The 17,045-nt window shown below is 38.4% G+C and overlaps 1 protein-coding gene across 3 annotated transcripts in view; it reads left to right on the top strand.

Moving 5' to 3' along the window:
* FRMD6 (FERM domain containing 6) overlaps positions 1 to 17,045 on the top strand; it is a 73,253-nt gene that overhangs the window by 47,051 nt on the left and 9,157 nt on the right. For 2 of the 3 annotated variants that reach the window (XM_054567575.1, XM_054567574.1), the window contains exons 6-10: positions 2,125 to 2,311; positions 5,744 to 5,899; positions 9,045 to 9,110; positions 9,926 to 9,994; positions 12,798 to 12,972. In XM_054567575.1, coding sequence (XP_054423550.1) covers positions 2,125 to 2,311; positions 5,744 to 5,899; positions 9,045 to 9,110; positions 9,926 to 9,994; positions 12,798 to 12,972 — 653 coding nt within the window. The remainder of the gene's footprint in view (positions 1 to 2,124; positions 2,312 to 5,743; positions 5,900 to 9,044; positions 9,111 to 9,925; positions 9,995 to 12,797; positions 12,973 to 17,045) is intronic. The other variant, XM_054567576.1, reaches the window with a different exon arrangement.

Genomic DNA, 17,045 nt, shown 5'->3' with positions numbered 1-17,045 from the left:
TAAACCAAGTAAAGTACTTATAACTGAATAAAGTACCAGTGTTTGTTTGTCTCTGCCTGCTAGACTATAAATTCTATAAAAGCAGAGATTTTTTATTTTTTTTTTAAATCTTTTTACACACATGTATCCTCAGGTCCTACAACAGAGGTACGGTGTGCACTCAATAAATATTTGTTAAATGAATGAATGAATGGTCATGTTAGGCTGCTGATGAAAATGTTAGCAATATCACTGGCTCACATTTTCTATATTTCATATTTTCAATAACAAATCAGTCACCAAAAAGATACTTCATTCAAGAAGGAACTAGCTCTTCTGTGTTTTGTGGAGAAATTGCTGAAAGGATTAAGTTCTTTTCTGGTGGAAGTGGGGAAGTTGGGCAGCAGTAAGAACTGTCTTCCATAAAAATGTTTGGGTGTTATACAGCCTTGTTTTCTTTTCACTTTGGGGGTCTTGCTTCTGTTCTTGTCAGTAGCTTTAAAGCTAAGATTACACCCAACAGAGTCATCCTGTGAGAATCTTTGACACAGTTTGGCAAAAGAGGGTAATTGATTCTTTTTCTTTGAGGTGGCTGCATGAACAAACACTATGCTCATGATACAAACTCAGAATTCACTATTTCAAATGCAGGTTTATCATTTGAAACTTTCAGAGATGATTTTGTTGGCTGATAGAAAATACTAAAAATGTGAACTCTGTGTTTTACTTACTTGTAATTAAACTTTGAGAAATCCCATATAAGAGACAAAGATACATTTGGCCAGTGTGATGTATGTGAGATTCAATCTTAAAATTTCTATCATTGCCACGTGCACATTAAAAAGTAAAATATATTAGCTCATAAGGAATTTTTTAAAGGCTTGAGAAATTTTTAGCTATTCCCAGTTTATATAAAATTTTTACTGAATTTATCTATTACATATGGAATGCACAGGAAAGAAAGAAAATACATTATTCAGCCACTAATTAACCTCTTAGGGCTAATGAGCATTTAATTTATACTTCTGCCCTTTTCCCGTGGCAGAACAAGGCCAAACACTGAGTGGTCAGCATTATAAAAAGAATTGCTACAAAAAGTACTCTGTCCCAAGGGGGGAAAGTTACATAAATGCTTTATTTTTATTCTCTTTTTTTGTTTGTTTTTGTTTTGCTTCTGTTAAATGCTTTATTTTTAAACTCTTTATAGTTAAACATGATCTTGGTTAAAAGAAACCCATGTGTTATCATCAGCTAATGAGCTATGAATCTCAGGTAAATATTCAACCTAAATAATAGGGAGGAAAATAAGTACATTAAATATATGCGTACTTTTTTTTCATTTTTACTTTTATCACAAAGGCGTTCTATATGCCTGTGACATCTTTTGAAGCTTGACCATGTTTTTCCCAGTCAGCACTTCTTACTCAACATGTTTAATGCGGACTATATTTATTTCTGACCTCAGTGGATTGTAATGAGTACACTAGTACTTTTTCCATATTTGAGGAGTATCATGATTGTCATAACATGTGCCTATTAAAACACATAATTTAAAAAAAAAAGATTTAAGGTAAGCATTTTTCAGTTCATTCATTCTGGGGGGAAAAAACACCATTTATAATTAATTTTTTTCTAGATAATCATATCAACAAAACATTTTTAAAAAGGCCTTAGAGTATTTGTAGTGTACTCAGCTGACAAAGAAGAGTAGCAAAACATTAAAGCCAGGATTGTCCCCTCAGATTTGTCTTCATGCTATGTGTACAGCCTTTTTGTAACAACATTATTTTAATACAACAAATGCCTAGGTTTCTATTGTTATACTTGTTTCTTGAAATATTTACCATATTAGAGTGGAATGATTCAGATCTTTTTTTCTATTTTCTGAATGAATTGTACGTTACAGACCTTAGGAAATGTTACTTTTTCAGTCCAGGTAGTCCGACTTAGAATTCAGCGAGGCAGTGATCAGGTGTTCCCTGCAGCCTCCCCTTTTTTCAGTGAGTGGGGAGGGAGGAGGATGGGAGGAGGGAGCAGAGACAGAAGAGCCCTTGTCAGCAGATAGGTAGCAGGATTTGGGTTCTGTTTACATGCCATTGGATTGTACCATCAAAATGTAAGTTCTGTTTTCTTTTATTTTCCTAGTGACAGAGCAGCAAGATACTATTATTACTGGCACCTGAGAAAACAAGTCCTTCATTCTCAGTGTGTGCTCCGAGAGGAGGCCTATTTCCTGCTGGCAGCCTTTGCCCTGCAGGCTGATCTTGGGAACTTCAAAAGGAATAAACACTATGGAAAATACTTTGAGCCTGAAGCTTACTTCCCATCTTGGGTAGGCACTATTTTCAAATTCTAATGTTTTCTCTAGCACTTTTCTAGTTCATTATGCTGCTACTCTTGTTGCTTCAAGAAATGGAAACCCAGACGTTTCATGGCCAGTGAAACCCTGTGTGATGCCCAAATATAAATTTAACACTTAGTTGCATGGTACCCATGATCTCTTGATATATTCTTGGCTGATAGTTAATGCAAAAGATGATTGCTCTCCATTCTAAATATGGTGGAACTTGGAATTTTCCAGCTTTCTTTGAGTATTTACGTGACCTTGGTCTTCTTACTTACTCCTAATTGAGCAGCATTTTTCTCCTTCCCAATAAACCCTATTGTAATTTGAAAATATCATAAGTCAAGATGCATTCAATACATGTAACCTACCAAACATCATAGCTTAGCTTCGCCTACCTTAAATGTACTCAGAACACTTACACTCGCCTACAGTTAGGCAAAATCATCCAACACAAGCCTGTTTTATAATAAAGTGCTAAATATCTCATGTAATTTATTGAATACTCTACTGAAAATGAAAAACAGAATGGTTGCTGGGTATGCAGCATTGACAGACCCAGCAGAAAGCCTGAACACAGCCTGAAGCATGTTTGAGGCGTTGAACTAAAACAGAAATGCTGGCAAATGCCTGCAGGGGATCAGTTATTTACCCTCACGACCTTGGGGCTGACTGACGCTGCCCAGCACCACAGGAGAGGACCGATCGCTCAAAATTCGATTTATGATTTCTACTGAATGGGTATTGCGTTCACACCACCATAAGTTAGAAAATCCTAAGTCAAAACATAAATTGAGCCCCTCTGTATAAGTAAACTTCTTGTTCTGACTACCATATCCTTACTTAAAGAAAATTTAGGTTATTCCAGCATGAACAATTTCAACTGTTCTCTCTCTACCCTGCCCCTTCTGTACCTGTTCCCATCCTTCCTCCAGGTCTCTGCTGTAACTTCTCTCTCTTCTATACCTTTAGCCTCTGCTCAAACTAACTCTCCTTCAGTCAGAACACACACGACATGTTTGGTTCACACTATCCCATCCTCAGGCAAGAAAGAAGGGAAAGAAATGCTCCTCTTTGGCCTTCCCTTCTTAGTAAAGCTTCTGGAATAAATAATGTATATTTGATTTTCTAATTTCTTTACTTTCCACCTGTGCTCCTCAACCTACTTCCATCCGCCGTCTTTCCCCACCGCTCCCCTCAGGGTGCTGTCCCTGAGGTCACCAGTGAGCCCTTTTTGCTTTTCCTGAATTTCTCAGCTGTATTTGACACTTAATCCCTCCCAACCTTGGGAGGTTTCATCCAATGCAATGCTTTTAATAACCACCTCTCCTCTGTGTCCGTGAGAGAGCTGTTTACCCAAAGGCATCTCACATTCAAAATGTGCCAAGTGACATTCATCTTCTTCCCAGCACCTCAGTGCTGTGTGTTCCTACCTCTGTTCCTAACCTCCACTAGTGGCACTGCCATCCACTGGTCACCCACAGACTAGAGACTCATACAGAACTCTCCCTTATCACCCTTCTTTCTCCCTGTCTCATCCAGCCAACCAGAACATGCTTTTATATAAACACTTGATAACCCATCACCCAGCTTAAGAAATAAAATTCTGCTGTATTTTTGTTAATTTTTTAAATGCCTATTGCACCCTTTCCCCATCTTTGTTCCTCCCATCTCCCAGATTCTGGCTCTCATCAGCACTGATTCTGCTTCTGATTGGAGCCTTCAGAGGCTTCTCTGTCACCTGCAGAGTGGAGCCCAGGCTCCCAAGCTTGGCTGAGGATGTTTACAGGGCGTGGCCTCTGCCAGCCTTCCCCTAGATTCCATTCTGTTGTTCTGCACCTTGAGTTTTATGCCGCAGTGTCATCCAGTAATTCCAGTGTCTCCACACCTGGGGTGGCTCACACTCTGATCTTTCTTCCTCCAATTCTTTTTGCCTGTGAAGCCCCTCTCCCGGTGACCCGACTACACCTGTCATCTTCCATGGCTCAGCTCAGGCGTAGTTTTCTCTGGGAGACCATCTGGGTGCCCAGCACCCTACCTCTGTGCTCAACAGGACCCTGTGTTTTACATCTTATTTTGCCTGCTCACCCTCCCCCTTCCCCGCCCCCCCAGTAAACTTAGTGTTTCTTAGTATGTTCTAAAGGACAGGCATAAACTTAAGCTTTTCTGTTTCTTCAGCACTTAACATTATGGTAGTCAATATAAGTTTTTGTTGATTGACATTTAATTGACAGTGCTTCAGTTTTTGGAAGAGAAACTGCAAAAGATGTCTAGCTGGACCAAAATTAGCCTGTTTTTAAATCCCCTAGTTATCATCAGGAACTCACTGAACCTTGGTCACTTAAATCAGGGCTTCCCCATGAGTGTGCCATGGCACCCGGGGTGCCCAGGTACCAGTGTCCTCACCCCTGTGGATCTCCAAAGCTGCTACTTCACTGCCCTACCAAATGAACACAGAGTTTCTCTGTGTTCTTTGACCTGAGGAACATTGATAGTACTGGTAGAGATGATCTCCATGTAAAAGGCATCTGGAAAGAAAAATTCAAATTCTCAACAGGGCTTGATAATTGGCCAATAATTTATCATGTTTAATTCAACAGAAATAAAAAGTCAGTTTTTATAAAAACGCTTTAAAACTAAAAATTCTCTATTTTTTTTTATTCTGATGATTTTAAACACCCCTCATTTATTGTGCATAATTCTACATTTTATAATCCTTATGAAATCAGGTAGACCCTTTAACTAATCAACACTTTTGGCTTGCAGCTGCTAGATACTATATATTTTTGTAGTCTAAAAGCTCAGGCTACTGTCTGTTGAAAATATAGGCACAATGAATTGCAATGAATATATGAAAGAAATTGTTTTCTCGTAAGAATTCAAATAGATTGTTCGTGTCAGCCTGTTATGCAAAAGCCACACATTTCAGAGAATTTCTCACAGTCCCCTGCCTTCTTTGGATTAACATTTAGAACCTCCCACTCTGTGGCTGTAATTTTAGAAGAGTTAAGTAGGATCCAGAACCTGAAGATGTGCTGACAGGAGATGTATTTCATGGTACCAGTAATTTGCAAGTATAAGCAATGTGTATAAAAATTTTGCAAGTTTGCATGGTTTTGTTTTTGGCTTTTTTTTTTTTTTTTTTTTTTTTTTTGGTGAGTTTAAAACCAAGAAAACATATTTTTCCCATTTCTCTTGATTTCTTAGATATTCAGTATTACAACTAAATTGACTTTGTTGCTTTTAGTATTAGCTGATTCAGCTTACTAACATAACCAATGGTGAAAGTAGGAATTTTCTAATAGACATTAGCTAGTTTATATGGCTTATTTTATGTCCTTGTCCTTTTGCCATTTGTGGATGAGGGTAGTTACATCCCTCCAACAAATGCTACATTGCACACCCATTGTATTCCAACAGGTTGTTTCCAAGAGAGGGAAGGACTACATCCTGAAGCACATTCCAAACATGCACAAAGATCAGTTTGCACTGACAGCTTCCGAAGCTCATCTTAAATATATCAAAGAGGCCGTCCGACTGGATGATGTCGCCGTTCACTACTATAGACTGTATAAGGTACAAAACTAGTGCATTTGCAGCTTCTGAGAAAAACTTCCTTCTCCATCACAAGATGCTTTTATTTAAAATTCTCATTTAACTTTCTAATGAGCTTTTACAAGAGTTTCATAGGAGTTTGTCATCAAAGGTCAGTCATGGAGTTGGTGATGCTTTTCCTTGGGCCTGGGACAGAGGCTTTCATGGTTCTAATGTTGAGATAACACTGACTGCAAATTGTGAATCTGGCTTTCCAGTGATAAGAAATAGTTCTTTTTCTCCTTTAAAAATCTGCACATCCACCTAGGGGAGTAACATTGGCAACTTGTTGAATCAGTAGTTTCTAATATCCTCAAAGTGAAGTCATGGCTGCATTGTATCCATTCATAACAAGAACATCACCATGACAGCGTTTATGGAGTCCTGTGTTTATGGGGCACACTTTATATTTATCCTTTTTTTAAAAAAAAAATCCTCACAACTCTGTAAGATGGCAACTGTAATCTTCATTTTACAGACCAGGAAACAGACTAAAGACCACGAAACTAGTAAGTGGCAGAGCCAGGATTCAACTCAGGGTCTATCTGAACACAGAGCCTGTGTGCTTTCACCACACCACTCTGGCTTCCCTCTCCCTCTGATGTTTGTTACTCTCTCTTGTGTCCTGTGTATCCCTAGCCTCATTTTTTCAGAGGTCAGAGGTCACCCAAGTAACAATTGGGGCCAGGCTTTGCAGGGAATCACTCACTATTGTTTATCATCTTCTGTCTTCTCTTCCCTTAACTCCTCCTCCTCTCCACACCTCTCTTACTTCATTGTATCACATCTTTGGCAAGAACTCCAAAATTCCCACTCATGTACTCGTACTCGGAGGTAATTCTCAACCCAAATAGGATGAAGTAGTTCAGGGTGTGGTCTGTTGGACCTAACTTCTGGGACTGACTCCCAGCTTCAGCTTTTACCATGTGACCTTAGACAAGTTAACCTCTCTGCTTCAGATTCCCCGTAGTTAAATGGGGATGGTAACACCTCTGAGGTTTATTGAAGACCTAAAGGATAATGGAGGAAAAGTGCTCCGTGCAGTTCTTAACATTATCATTGTTATTATGTTTATTATCACTACTACAGCCCTTGTGTGGTAAGATTAGCATAACTAGACTGTTGGAGACTGGATTGTAGTTTGGATATATTGCTGATGATGATCCTGCCCAGTTCAGAAAATTTAGTAAGAGAGCGAAGGATGGCATTTTCTCTCTCTTCCATGCCCAAGGGATGCATTGTTAATGCCCTGTCATCCTCGAAAGGCGTAATTGAATTCCATAAAATCTCTTTGGCTAAATTCCTAAAGGACTGAGTTGGTATTTTTTTTTCCATAAGACATTTTATTTGTGACAGTTTATAGGAGAAAATGCAAATAAATAACAATGTTAACAATTCATTTACAATTTTAAAATGTATTAGAAGTATCAGTGATGCATTGAAAAGAGTGTGGCTTCGGAATCAGATATCAGTTAGAAACTCTGTATTACCACTGATTGTTACTGGGGCCCTAAGCAAATATAACTATAATTATGGGCCATCTATTAAGTGGGAATGATTCAATGCATTTCCAAAGCTGAGAAAGTTCTGTGAGATAATGAATCTGAAATAACCAGATGGAATGCCTGGTATATTAGTGATTCTTATTTGATAAGAAAATTTAGTATTTAAAAAATTCCTATTAAAAATCATTTAGTGAAGTAGATATCCTCAATTTATCTTTTGTGTAAAAATTAATCCTTCAAATTTAACTTAAAGTGTGATATTTCTACTTGCTAGAGAAGATTACTCTTGTCTTCTTAAAAGGAGATAATTAATAATAGTATAACTGAATGAAGTGGGGAAATAGACATTGTTACCTCCTGGGCAGAGTTTTCATTCTTTGGAGAAGTCAAGTGGCAGCCATTAAAACTGGTTCATTTAAGGCCTGGTTATAAGATGGAAATAAGGCAGATGGAGGACAGGAAACTTTCTGGAAAAAAAAAAATTCTGTGCTCCCTTTTCAGTACTGAACACTCATACACGCACAACCAGCATTTTTATGAGCACAATCTCATTTCAGGAAGCAACAGAACAGCCTTGAAAAGGATAATTGGCCTAAACTCATAGTGATGGATTGTTTTCTCTTACTATATTTGCCTTTCTTGATGTAAAAAATATTGGTTAGAAAAAAACAGCCTAAAAAAGGTAAAAACAGGCTATATCTTCTCTTTTCTATGCCTGGTGAGGATATGCTTTCTAAAAATATTTCTTACCATGTTCATGGGCAAACTGGCACTGAACATGATAAGGATCTGTACATATTCATTTATTGTTTTTACTGAGAAATTTCATAGCAAAAGTAGTTACTTAGTAATTTTATGTATCTTTTATTTTAAACTTTATATTTTACATCAACTTATTGCAGATAAGCACTTAAAAGATGTGGCCAAATTTCTGAGTACATTTTAATTGCAGAATTTTTTTCCTTATATAGTTGTACTTTATTTTTACAGTTTATCGTTTAGCTAGTAGAATGTATATCATTTTGGCAAGTAATAATAGAACATTTTAAAAATAAGTACTTTTTAAAAAAACTAACCAAATATAAAACTTTTACAGCTTTATGACTTGTCCTCATGAGAGACCCTGGAGCATTTTGGCCTCTAATTTTAGCTTCTGAGCCGAAAGGTGTGACCAGTTTGAAACATATGAAGTCTAGTCTAGTGCCTCTCAGAATTTAACTGTGACATTAGATTTAAGATTCTATCACAAAAGTGTACTTATACTTTTCTTAGGTATAAAATGGAAGGTAAAAAGAAATGATGCGAAAGCAGCAAAAATAGGCTTATTTTCAGGAGTTACTGAAAACATACGTAGAATATTGTCAGATATGAAATTATATTTAACATAGTGAAAACAGTAACAGAGCTTTTAACTCTCAAGGATTTAAAAATATAGACTATACAATTATTGATTTACCATGTGCTTATGATTTTCTTAAAGCTTGTAGAAAACTAGCGATTCAAAAGATAGACAGTTATTTCAAGTCAAAAACTTGCCAGTTCTGAAATTTCTCTTTGTTTTCTTTGGTGCTGAATTGTTTATTGTTGAAGAAAAATGTCCTTTTTTAATAAAATTCCTACAGGATAAAAGGGAAATTGAAGCTTCTCTGACCCTGGGATTGACCATGCGGGGAATACAGATTTTCCAGGTTAGTGAGTGAGAGAAGTGTCAAACAGTATCTACTCTGTCTTAATCGACAGTATGCCTGTGTGGTCCTGTGATAGGTTCACCGATCCATTGGTGGCTATGGATTGCTCATTACTTCCTGTTTGTCTACCACTGATGTGGATGACGTGGGAGAGACAATGTGACGCAGTCTAAACCTTGTTAGTAATACGTCTTCTACACAGAAAACAAAAAGCCAAAGATTGGCCCACGTTTTTATCACTGAGAGAGAGCCAAACATTTTGTGTGTGACTTAAAGTGTACTCTTTTACCCTGGAGCATTTATAACTGTGTAAAGATGATATTAATACAGTACCTGACCAGATGTTTTAATTTCCGTATGCTTTTTTGATAAAGCTTGTGCCTGGAATAAGTAGGTGGGATGGTGCTGTCCTATAGCCATCGACAAGGGGGATGAAAACTCCTTTTTCTGTGAGCCTAGAAGAATATAAGGATATCTTGTATTTAATGTGGGCAAAATATCCAGCTATGAAAGTCTGAGTACCTTATCTCATCTTGTGAGTGCCTGAGCCTTTTGGACTTTATTTAAAGTTAGGGATAGGCCAAAAGAGAAAAGCTTGCCTTAAAAGGGCCAGTTAATACAGTCACTCATGAACTAGAAGTTGCAGAATTGTATCACTAATCTTTTAATTACTGTCTGCACATCTCCAAAGAGAGTTGAGGACCTCTTTCAGATTTTAATTAATGTATTTTCGTTTTCTGGGAGATAAATTAGAGCCATTTTAGTGTCTGTCAGTTCCATCACTAACTCTATATACATTGTAATTCTTTCCACAGAATTTAGATGAAGAGAAACAATTACTTTATGATTTCCCCTGGACAAATGTTGGGAAGTTGGTGTTTGTGGTAAGTTCAAAATAACTGACTAAAATAAATGAGTCACTTTTTTGTTTTTGAAGGTTTTTTGTCATTTGTTTTTTAAAACAATACTGTCCCAGACACAAAAGTTAATGTTTTTTAAAAGTTGATGATGAAGATAGCTTTCTTACATTCTTATCCATGTGCTGTAATCCTTGTCACTCATCAGTGGTGAACCTAAAGTTAAAGGATCTCATAGCAAAATAAATTACTAATTTTAATTTTTGTGCCTGGTCTTTGCCACACTACCCTAAGTTATTCTGCTTGCAGTAGAAATGTAACAAGATGAGTTCATCAAATAGAATTATTTTAAAAGCGTAAAGCAGAGAGATTAGAAAATAGTAAGTCGTAATCACAGGGTAAGTTACTGTTAGTGTGGGGGCTGGCCAGTTCTTTTGAACAAGGAATAAAGGGTGATATAAAAAGATGTTTCTATTAATATCTGACTCATTTAAACTCATCATTATAAAGAAAGGTCTAGAGTTCTTAACAGGAAAATACTTTGATTTTTAGAATATTGAGAATAGTATACTTTTTTGTTGGTTAGAGCAAATGCATGATTTTTCCAGCTTTATTTTTTTTTTTTTAAGATTTTACTTTTTTATTTTTATACAGAAGGGAGAGAGAGGGAGAGAAACATTGATGTGTGGTTGCCTCGCACACATCCCCCAGTGGGGACCTGGCCCGCAACCCAGGAACATGCCCTGACTGGGAATCAAACTGGCGGCCCTTTGGTTCTCAGGCTGGCACTCAGTCCACTGACCCACGCCAGCCAGGGCATTTCCAGCTCACTCTTTACTTTGCAGCTATATCCATGTTTTAATAGGGTTCAAAGAATTATAGTTAATAGTGTGTCTATCTACTAGTCATTAAAATCCATGATTTGTTCAAAAATTACTGAAAAAATATACAAAGAAAGGAGGAAGATAAAGATTTGTACACATGGGCTTCTCTCCCATAAAGAGGATGGCCTATATAAATAAAGGGCCAAATTGCCAGATAGAATTTGGGTACTGATTCCACACTGCTCTGTGAGTCAAAAGACCTGTTCCTGACTTTACATTACTTTAATTACTTGGGCACAGTTCAATCTGATTTCACTTTACTCATACATTAAGTGAGGCCTGACCCGCCTCCTCCTCATGGGCTCTCTTTTGTTCCAGCTCTTTGTGAAAGTATCTGAGCTGTTCAGAAATGAGCAAATTATTATCATATTTGCTCCTTTCATATCCCAAATTAGTAATAAAATACATTTATGAAATCGAGTGTTTTACAGGTCCTGGACTCAGTGGTTCCTGAATCTAATTTTGCATCAGACTCATCTGAGGAGCTTTTTGAAGATACAGATTTTTGTGCCTCATTCTCCTATCCTAGAGATTTTTGATTCACTGGCTGTAGGTTGCAGAATAGAAATCTACTTTGTCAGGCTTCTCAGATGAGTCTTCTTACAGCCAGTCTAGCCCTGACCTTGAGCAAATTACTTAGCCTGTCTGTGCCTTAAGTTTCTTCATTTAAAAATGGGGATAATTAGCTCTTCCCCATAGACTTATTGTGAGGATAAATGAGTTAATATCCGCTTAGTGCTCATTAAGTATCAGTTAAAGTCCAGAGGTGAAAATTTTCATGTCTGACTTAGAGAAACCCACATTGCTTTGTAATGGCTCCAAGTTAGAATATGCTTCCCCCTTTGCTTGACTTCTCCCCTCTGGCTGAGAATGATTGTGTCTGGAATTTTCCTTTTTGTAGTTCTGCTGTGCTATTCATTAATGGCAAAGTGAAAGTAATTCATAACATTCCATAACTGTAAGGAATGCTACGAAACTCTCACCATCAACTTTGAACTTTATGTTAATGATCCCATATTTAAAGAATGAGATTCTTTATATCTCAGTCGATAGACACTTAACACTGGTTATGTCTCTGCTTTCACTTTCCTGTCCTATCCCTCTCTCTGTCCCTCTAGCTTCCAGCTCCCTCTTTTATCCAACTAGAGAAGTTTTATATTTTTTTCTAAACCCTAATAGGTATCCTGTATTTTCCACTATCATAATTCTATTTATTTCCTTCCCAGATTTTATCATAAACTATAATTATTTTATGTGTTAATTTACCATCTGTCCCACCAGAATGTGTCTCCGAGAGCATAGAGGCCTTGTCTGTCCTGTTCACTGTTATTTTCAGTGTCTAGCACAGTGTTTGGCACATGGCAAGTGTTTAACAAGTATCTGAATGCCTTACGCTTCTAAAATTTGTTTGCTTGCTGAGTTAAGGTGTTGGGATTGCATTTGAGGGTGCTGTCCTGATGGGTCCTTCTTTTCTCTTCTCTTCCCTTCCCCCTCCCCCTCCCTTCCCTTCCCTTCTACACAACAAATGGCCAGACCAGCCAGGGAAACCCAGTCCGTGATTACCAGAAGACCCTTGCTAGACACTTTCCTGAATTTCTGGTAATCCTCTGTCTGTGGTACATTTGATAGGGAACATGGTAATTTATGTTCAGCAAATTTTGAATGGAACTTTGTATAATAAGCCCTCACTTAAAGTCATCAACAGGTTCAGTGACTTTAAGCAAAATGATGTATCATGAAACCTGTTCTACATAGGCTAATTAATATTAACAAGAGTTAAGTTCCTGCAGCAGCTCATCAGTGTTACAACAAAACAACATTATTTGAGGACCCACTGCACATCTATTTCTGAATCTGCAGTTTTCCTTACTAAATAGAAAATGAAAGGGACCTTGGCAAATCAGAGGCTTTTCTTCCCGAATCCAATGTATGCCTTCCCTCCACAGGGTAAGAAATTTGAGATCTTGCCAGATGGCTTGCCCTCAGCCAGGAAGCTCATATACTACACGGGGTGCCCCATGCGCTCCAGACACCTCCTGCAGCTGCTGAGCAACAGCCACCGCCTCTACATGAATCTGCAGCCTGTCCTGCGCCACATTCGGAAGCTGGAGGAAAATGAAGGTATCGCAGGGTCTCAGATGGGGAAGCAAATGGTGCCTTTGCCACCCCGCACCCCTTACTCTATGGCTGCCATGAACTGGAGCTTTGAGCTCCTGAAGAGTGGGATTTGGAGACTGGGCCTCTCCAGATTTAGTGCCGCATTCCCATTCACATCTCAGCTCTGTGTCAGAAGGCAAGGGATAGCCTTGACCACCAGCCATACCTATCCCAAATAGCTGAGGTTATCCCTGTCGTTCAGCTACCCCTTGAGTACAGCCTCTTTAAATGATCCCACACTTGGCTTGAAAATCCTTGCAAAAAGCTGCCACGTGAAGGTTTGGGTCAAGGTTTATCTGCATCTCAGAGCTCTGTATATACCCTGATCCACCTGGGTTCTGTTATCTGCGGGCAATCTGAAATTCCTTCCAATGAGGCGGGTCACAGGGATGTGTCTAATTTCTCTTATTGACTGCAGGGAGGCCCCCAAATCTGCCTTAGCAAGAATGACAAACGAAGGAGAGAGAAATTCGTATTTGAGGGTTTTTCCGCCAGTCCTTTAGGGGCTTTGCCGAGACACAGAATTGAGCAGTCTATTCGGGGCACCAGAATCCTGGGCCCTGAAAAGAGGACACATGGAGGGGAAGCAGAAAGCAGGAATAGGGCTTCTAATAGCAGGCTTCAGCTTTACAATACCAAGCTCCTGGTTAGCCCTTCGTCTTGAGTTACAGCACCCTGGGGTTTCTCCTTTTAACACTCCAACTTCTGATTCCCCAAAATGCTACTTTGCATATTTGTTTATTTTTTAATGTTTTCAATTTGTTTTGCAAATTAGTGTTGCACTAATTCTCAGTAATTCAATGAGATTAGTAGATTTCAGGCATTTGTGTGACCATTAGGATGCAGATTTGTATCTTAGGTTCACATCTGAAACAAACTTGGACATCTCTAGCCCACCTTTCCTGCAGAAACAAGGCAAATGCCTGTTCTCTCTTAACAAGCAAAAAACCTTATAAAGTTTTGCACATTGATATCTTTCAAAAGCTGTCTCTATCTAAATGAGACCCAGTTTGGAGATGTCACTGTAATTTAAGCAGTGATTAGAGTATGAATCATTTCCCACTGTCTGCCACCAAGCTGTGTCTGTCTTTGGAGAGAATGGGTGAAATTGTCAGGTGTGTTGGCTTCCTCGCCCCAGACTGCCAGTTCTTCCCTCTGATGACTCATTGGAATAACAAATATGTCTCTCTGATGCTGACATGAATATTAAAAAGAATTCAGACGGGACAGAGTGCCAGGGAAACTTGGGAGAATAGGTAGGTGAGTTACTTAGGTGCAGAGCCCATCATTTGCCAAATCAGCCTCATTCCTAATTGGTGCCTTGAGAAGTTCATTTATTCCATCAGCTCTCTGCCTGCAGCATTTTAGCAAATTCTTGTTTAGGTGACTTTAAGGGGAGCTTTTTAGAGTCTATAAGAATTAAGGAACCATAAGGTCTAAGGTAAACTACCAAGTATAGTACCAAGTGCATTTGAAGGCTTATGTGTGTAGAGCAATGAAGGAGTGAAGAAGTTATAAATTGGATTTTTTATTTGGGTAAGTACAGATAAATTTCGAGGGAACATCTTTTTTTCCCTCTTCCAAAGAAAACATATTTAATTTCTTCTACTCAGATCCCTCCAGGCCTGAAGAAAACCTGAAATTAAGTTTCTCTGGACCAGCCTTGGCCTGAATCCAGTTATCTCACCCACACTTACGGACTTCATCTTTTTTAAAAACAGAAACCCTTTCTCAACATTGGCTTAGCAAAAAAGCAGCACAAAAAGAATCTTATTTTTCTTAATTAAATTTAATTTAGAGTTAGCTTGTCTAAAATACTTTTTTAGCATTTTATGGTAGAAAATGATCACAAGAATCCTTCCACAGTATTTAGAAGAGAAGAAATGCCTTTGTCATTAAAAATTTTTAACCCATCTTTATTCAGTAGCTGGAGCTTAGTCTCAGGTCATATATCCAGAAGTCATATTGACTGCGTTACATTCTAAAATAGCGAATGGAAAACTTTGTGGTCTCTGAGCTTTCACCACAGAGGGAATAAAACTCACTGGCATGTTGACCGTCTGCACTGTTGACACCAGTGAATGCTAGGGGGATGATAGATTGTGTTTTGCATTTCTTATACCGATTTCTGAATTGTTTTAGCATTTCCCTCTGTTTGTAACGGGGTGGTGTGAAGCTCTTAAATGTTTGCAGAGGGTTGGTCAGGGCTGTCCATACCTTTTGGTGTGTCTGGGCCACACTGGAAGAAGAGTTGGCTTGGGCTACACATTAAATACACAAACGCTAATGAAAACTGATGAGCAAAAAAAAAAAAAAAAAAAAAGAGGTTTTACGTAAATTTAGGATTTTCTGTTGGGCCCCATTCATAGCCATCCTGGACCGCATGCGGCCCGCAGAGTTGGGAGCCCCTAAGTGAGTAGTACTCGCTATGAAGGGAACAGGAGCCACCCTGTGGAGCAGCACCAAGGCTGCGCTGACATTTTGACAGGAAGTAGATTTACACTAAGCGCCTGTCAGGAAGAGAGCAGGCTGGCGAGTGCTTGTCTTTCAGTGGCTGTGCTAGTGAGTATGAAAGGACTAGGGTTGGCTCCAAACCTGCCTGGAAGTTGGGATTAAAAGGACTGTTTGTAAAGCGGTAGAAAATCTTTTAAATTAGTATATCTGCAATTCCCAATTGTCTTAGAACTCCAACGCCCTGTAGAAATTCTTTTTTTTCTTTTTTTACTGTTTTTTCTCTTCACTTACCACCCTTTCAAGGGTCACATGGCTATCTATTATTTGAAACTACAGTAAGTAGAAACTGTATGAGAATTTTGTAAATGCTTTTAGCTCTCATCTTCATCTCAACCCGTATTGCCTTCAGAAAATGGGAATCACTGGAACCCCATCCAGCTCTAAAAAAGGGGGTGGATGCTCTTTTGTCTGAGTAATGTGTGCATTGGGCTGTGATGCCCTAGCTCCAGTCAGCTTTCTCTGTGACCACACGCACATGCCTTTGTGTTTTAGCCTGACTCCTTAGAATTGACGTGAGTGGCTGGAGCCCAGAAGTGAACCCGTAGCCTATGTGAGCGTTTTTTCTATCATGCGTCCTGGAAGACATAGCTTCTCTTTCTGCTGCCGCTCAGTCCCTCTCTAGGGATCCTGTGGCGATTATACTTAAGGGCTGGACTCAGACATCAGCAGTGCAAGTGTTTTTACTTAACCAAAAAACAAGATAATTAAATCCATTATCAGCCCCCTAAGAATCTAATTAGTCTACTAGTTAGCAGTTTCTGAGATAATATCAACTTAACGTTCCCCAAATGCACTTTCCATTTTTAGCATTGTTCTGTGTTATTTTTCATCAGTATTAAAAAATACAAGGGAGCTAAACTTTTTTTGTTTTAAATGTCTGACGTGAAGCACACAAAATGATATTTTTTATCAGTTGTACACCTGCACCTCAGTTGTAACTTTGTGCCTTAATGTAATAAGGGCTAGTTTAGCATTTGATAAAAGGGATTTTCCTCTATTGTGTTTGCATTAAAGAACAGCGCTGGCATGTTAAAGAACATTTTCACCAATGAGAGGCCAACTGGCAAACCAGTAGTGATTACTGTTTTCTAAAATAGATGACAAAGCCTCACTAATTCAGCCAAATGGAGAAAAGCAATCTTCATTAATGTATATCTAAATTTTAGAATTCTTTGAAAGAAATTCTCAGAAGACTAGTTTTACTTTAAATTGTATTTGACAGAGCTAAGCAAACGATGGAACAAATTGAACAAATGAACAAATAAAATGAATGGCAATTAGCATAATTATATTTATTAAACAGTCTCCTATAGCAGTGCTTCTAAAATTATCTGTGGGGAAGGACCAGGTTTTTAAAATTCCTAATCTCCCTTGGACTGATACTTTTGCAAAATATAAAATCACATTAATGGCTGTCATGCCAACGTCACATTGCTCTAAAACTTTCTAAACATTTATTCTCAATTACTGAACTTATGTCACTGTGGACCAGTAACAGATTGCTGACAAGAGGTGGTCGGTCA

Source organism: Pteronotus mesoamericanus, unplaced genomic scaffold (assembly GCF_021234165.1).
Source record: "Pteronotus mesoamericanus isolate MK-2021 breed Mesoamerican mustached bat unplaced genomic scaffold, CSHL_Meso_final contig_182, whole genome shotgun sequence".
Taxonomy (NCBI): Eukaryota; Metazoa; Chordata; class Mammalia; order Chiroptera; family Mormoopidae; genus Pteronotus; species Pteronotus mesoamericanus.
Note: the sequence above shows the minus strand (reverse complement) of the source record. Positions and strands in the feature narration are given on the sequence as shown.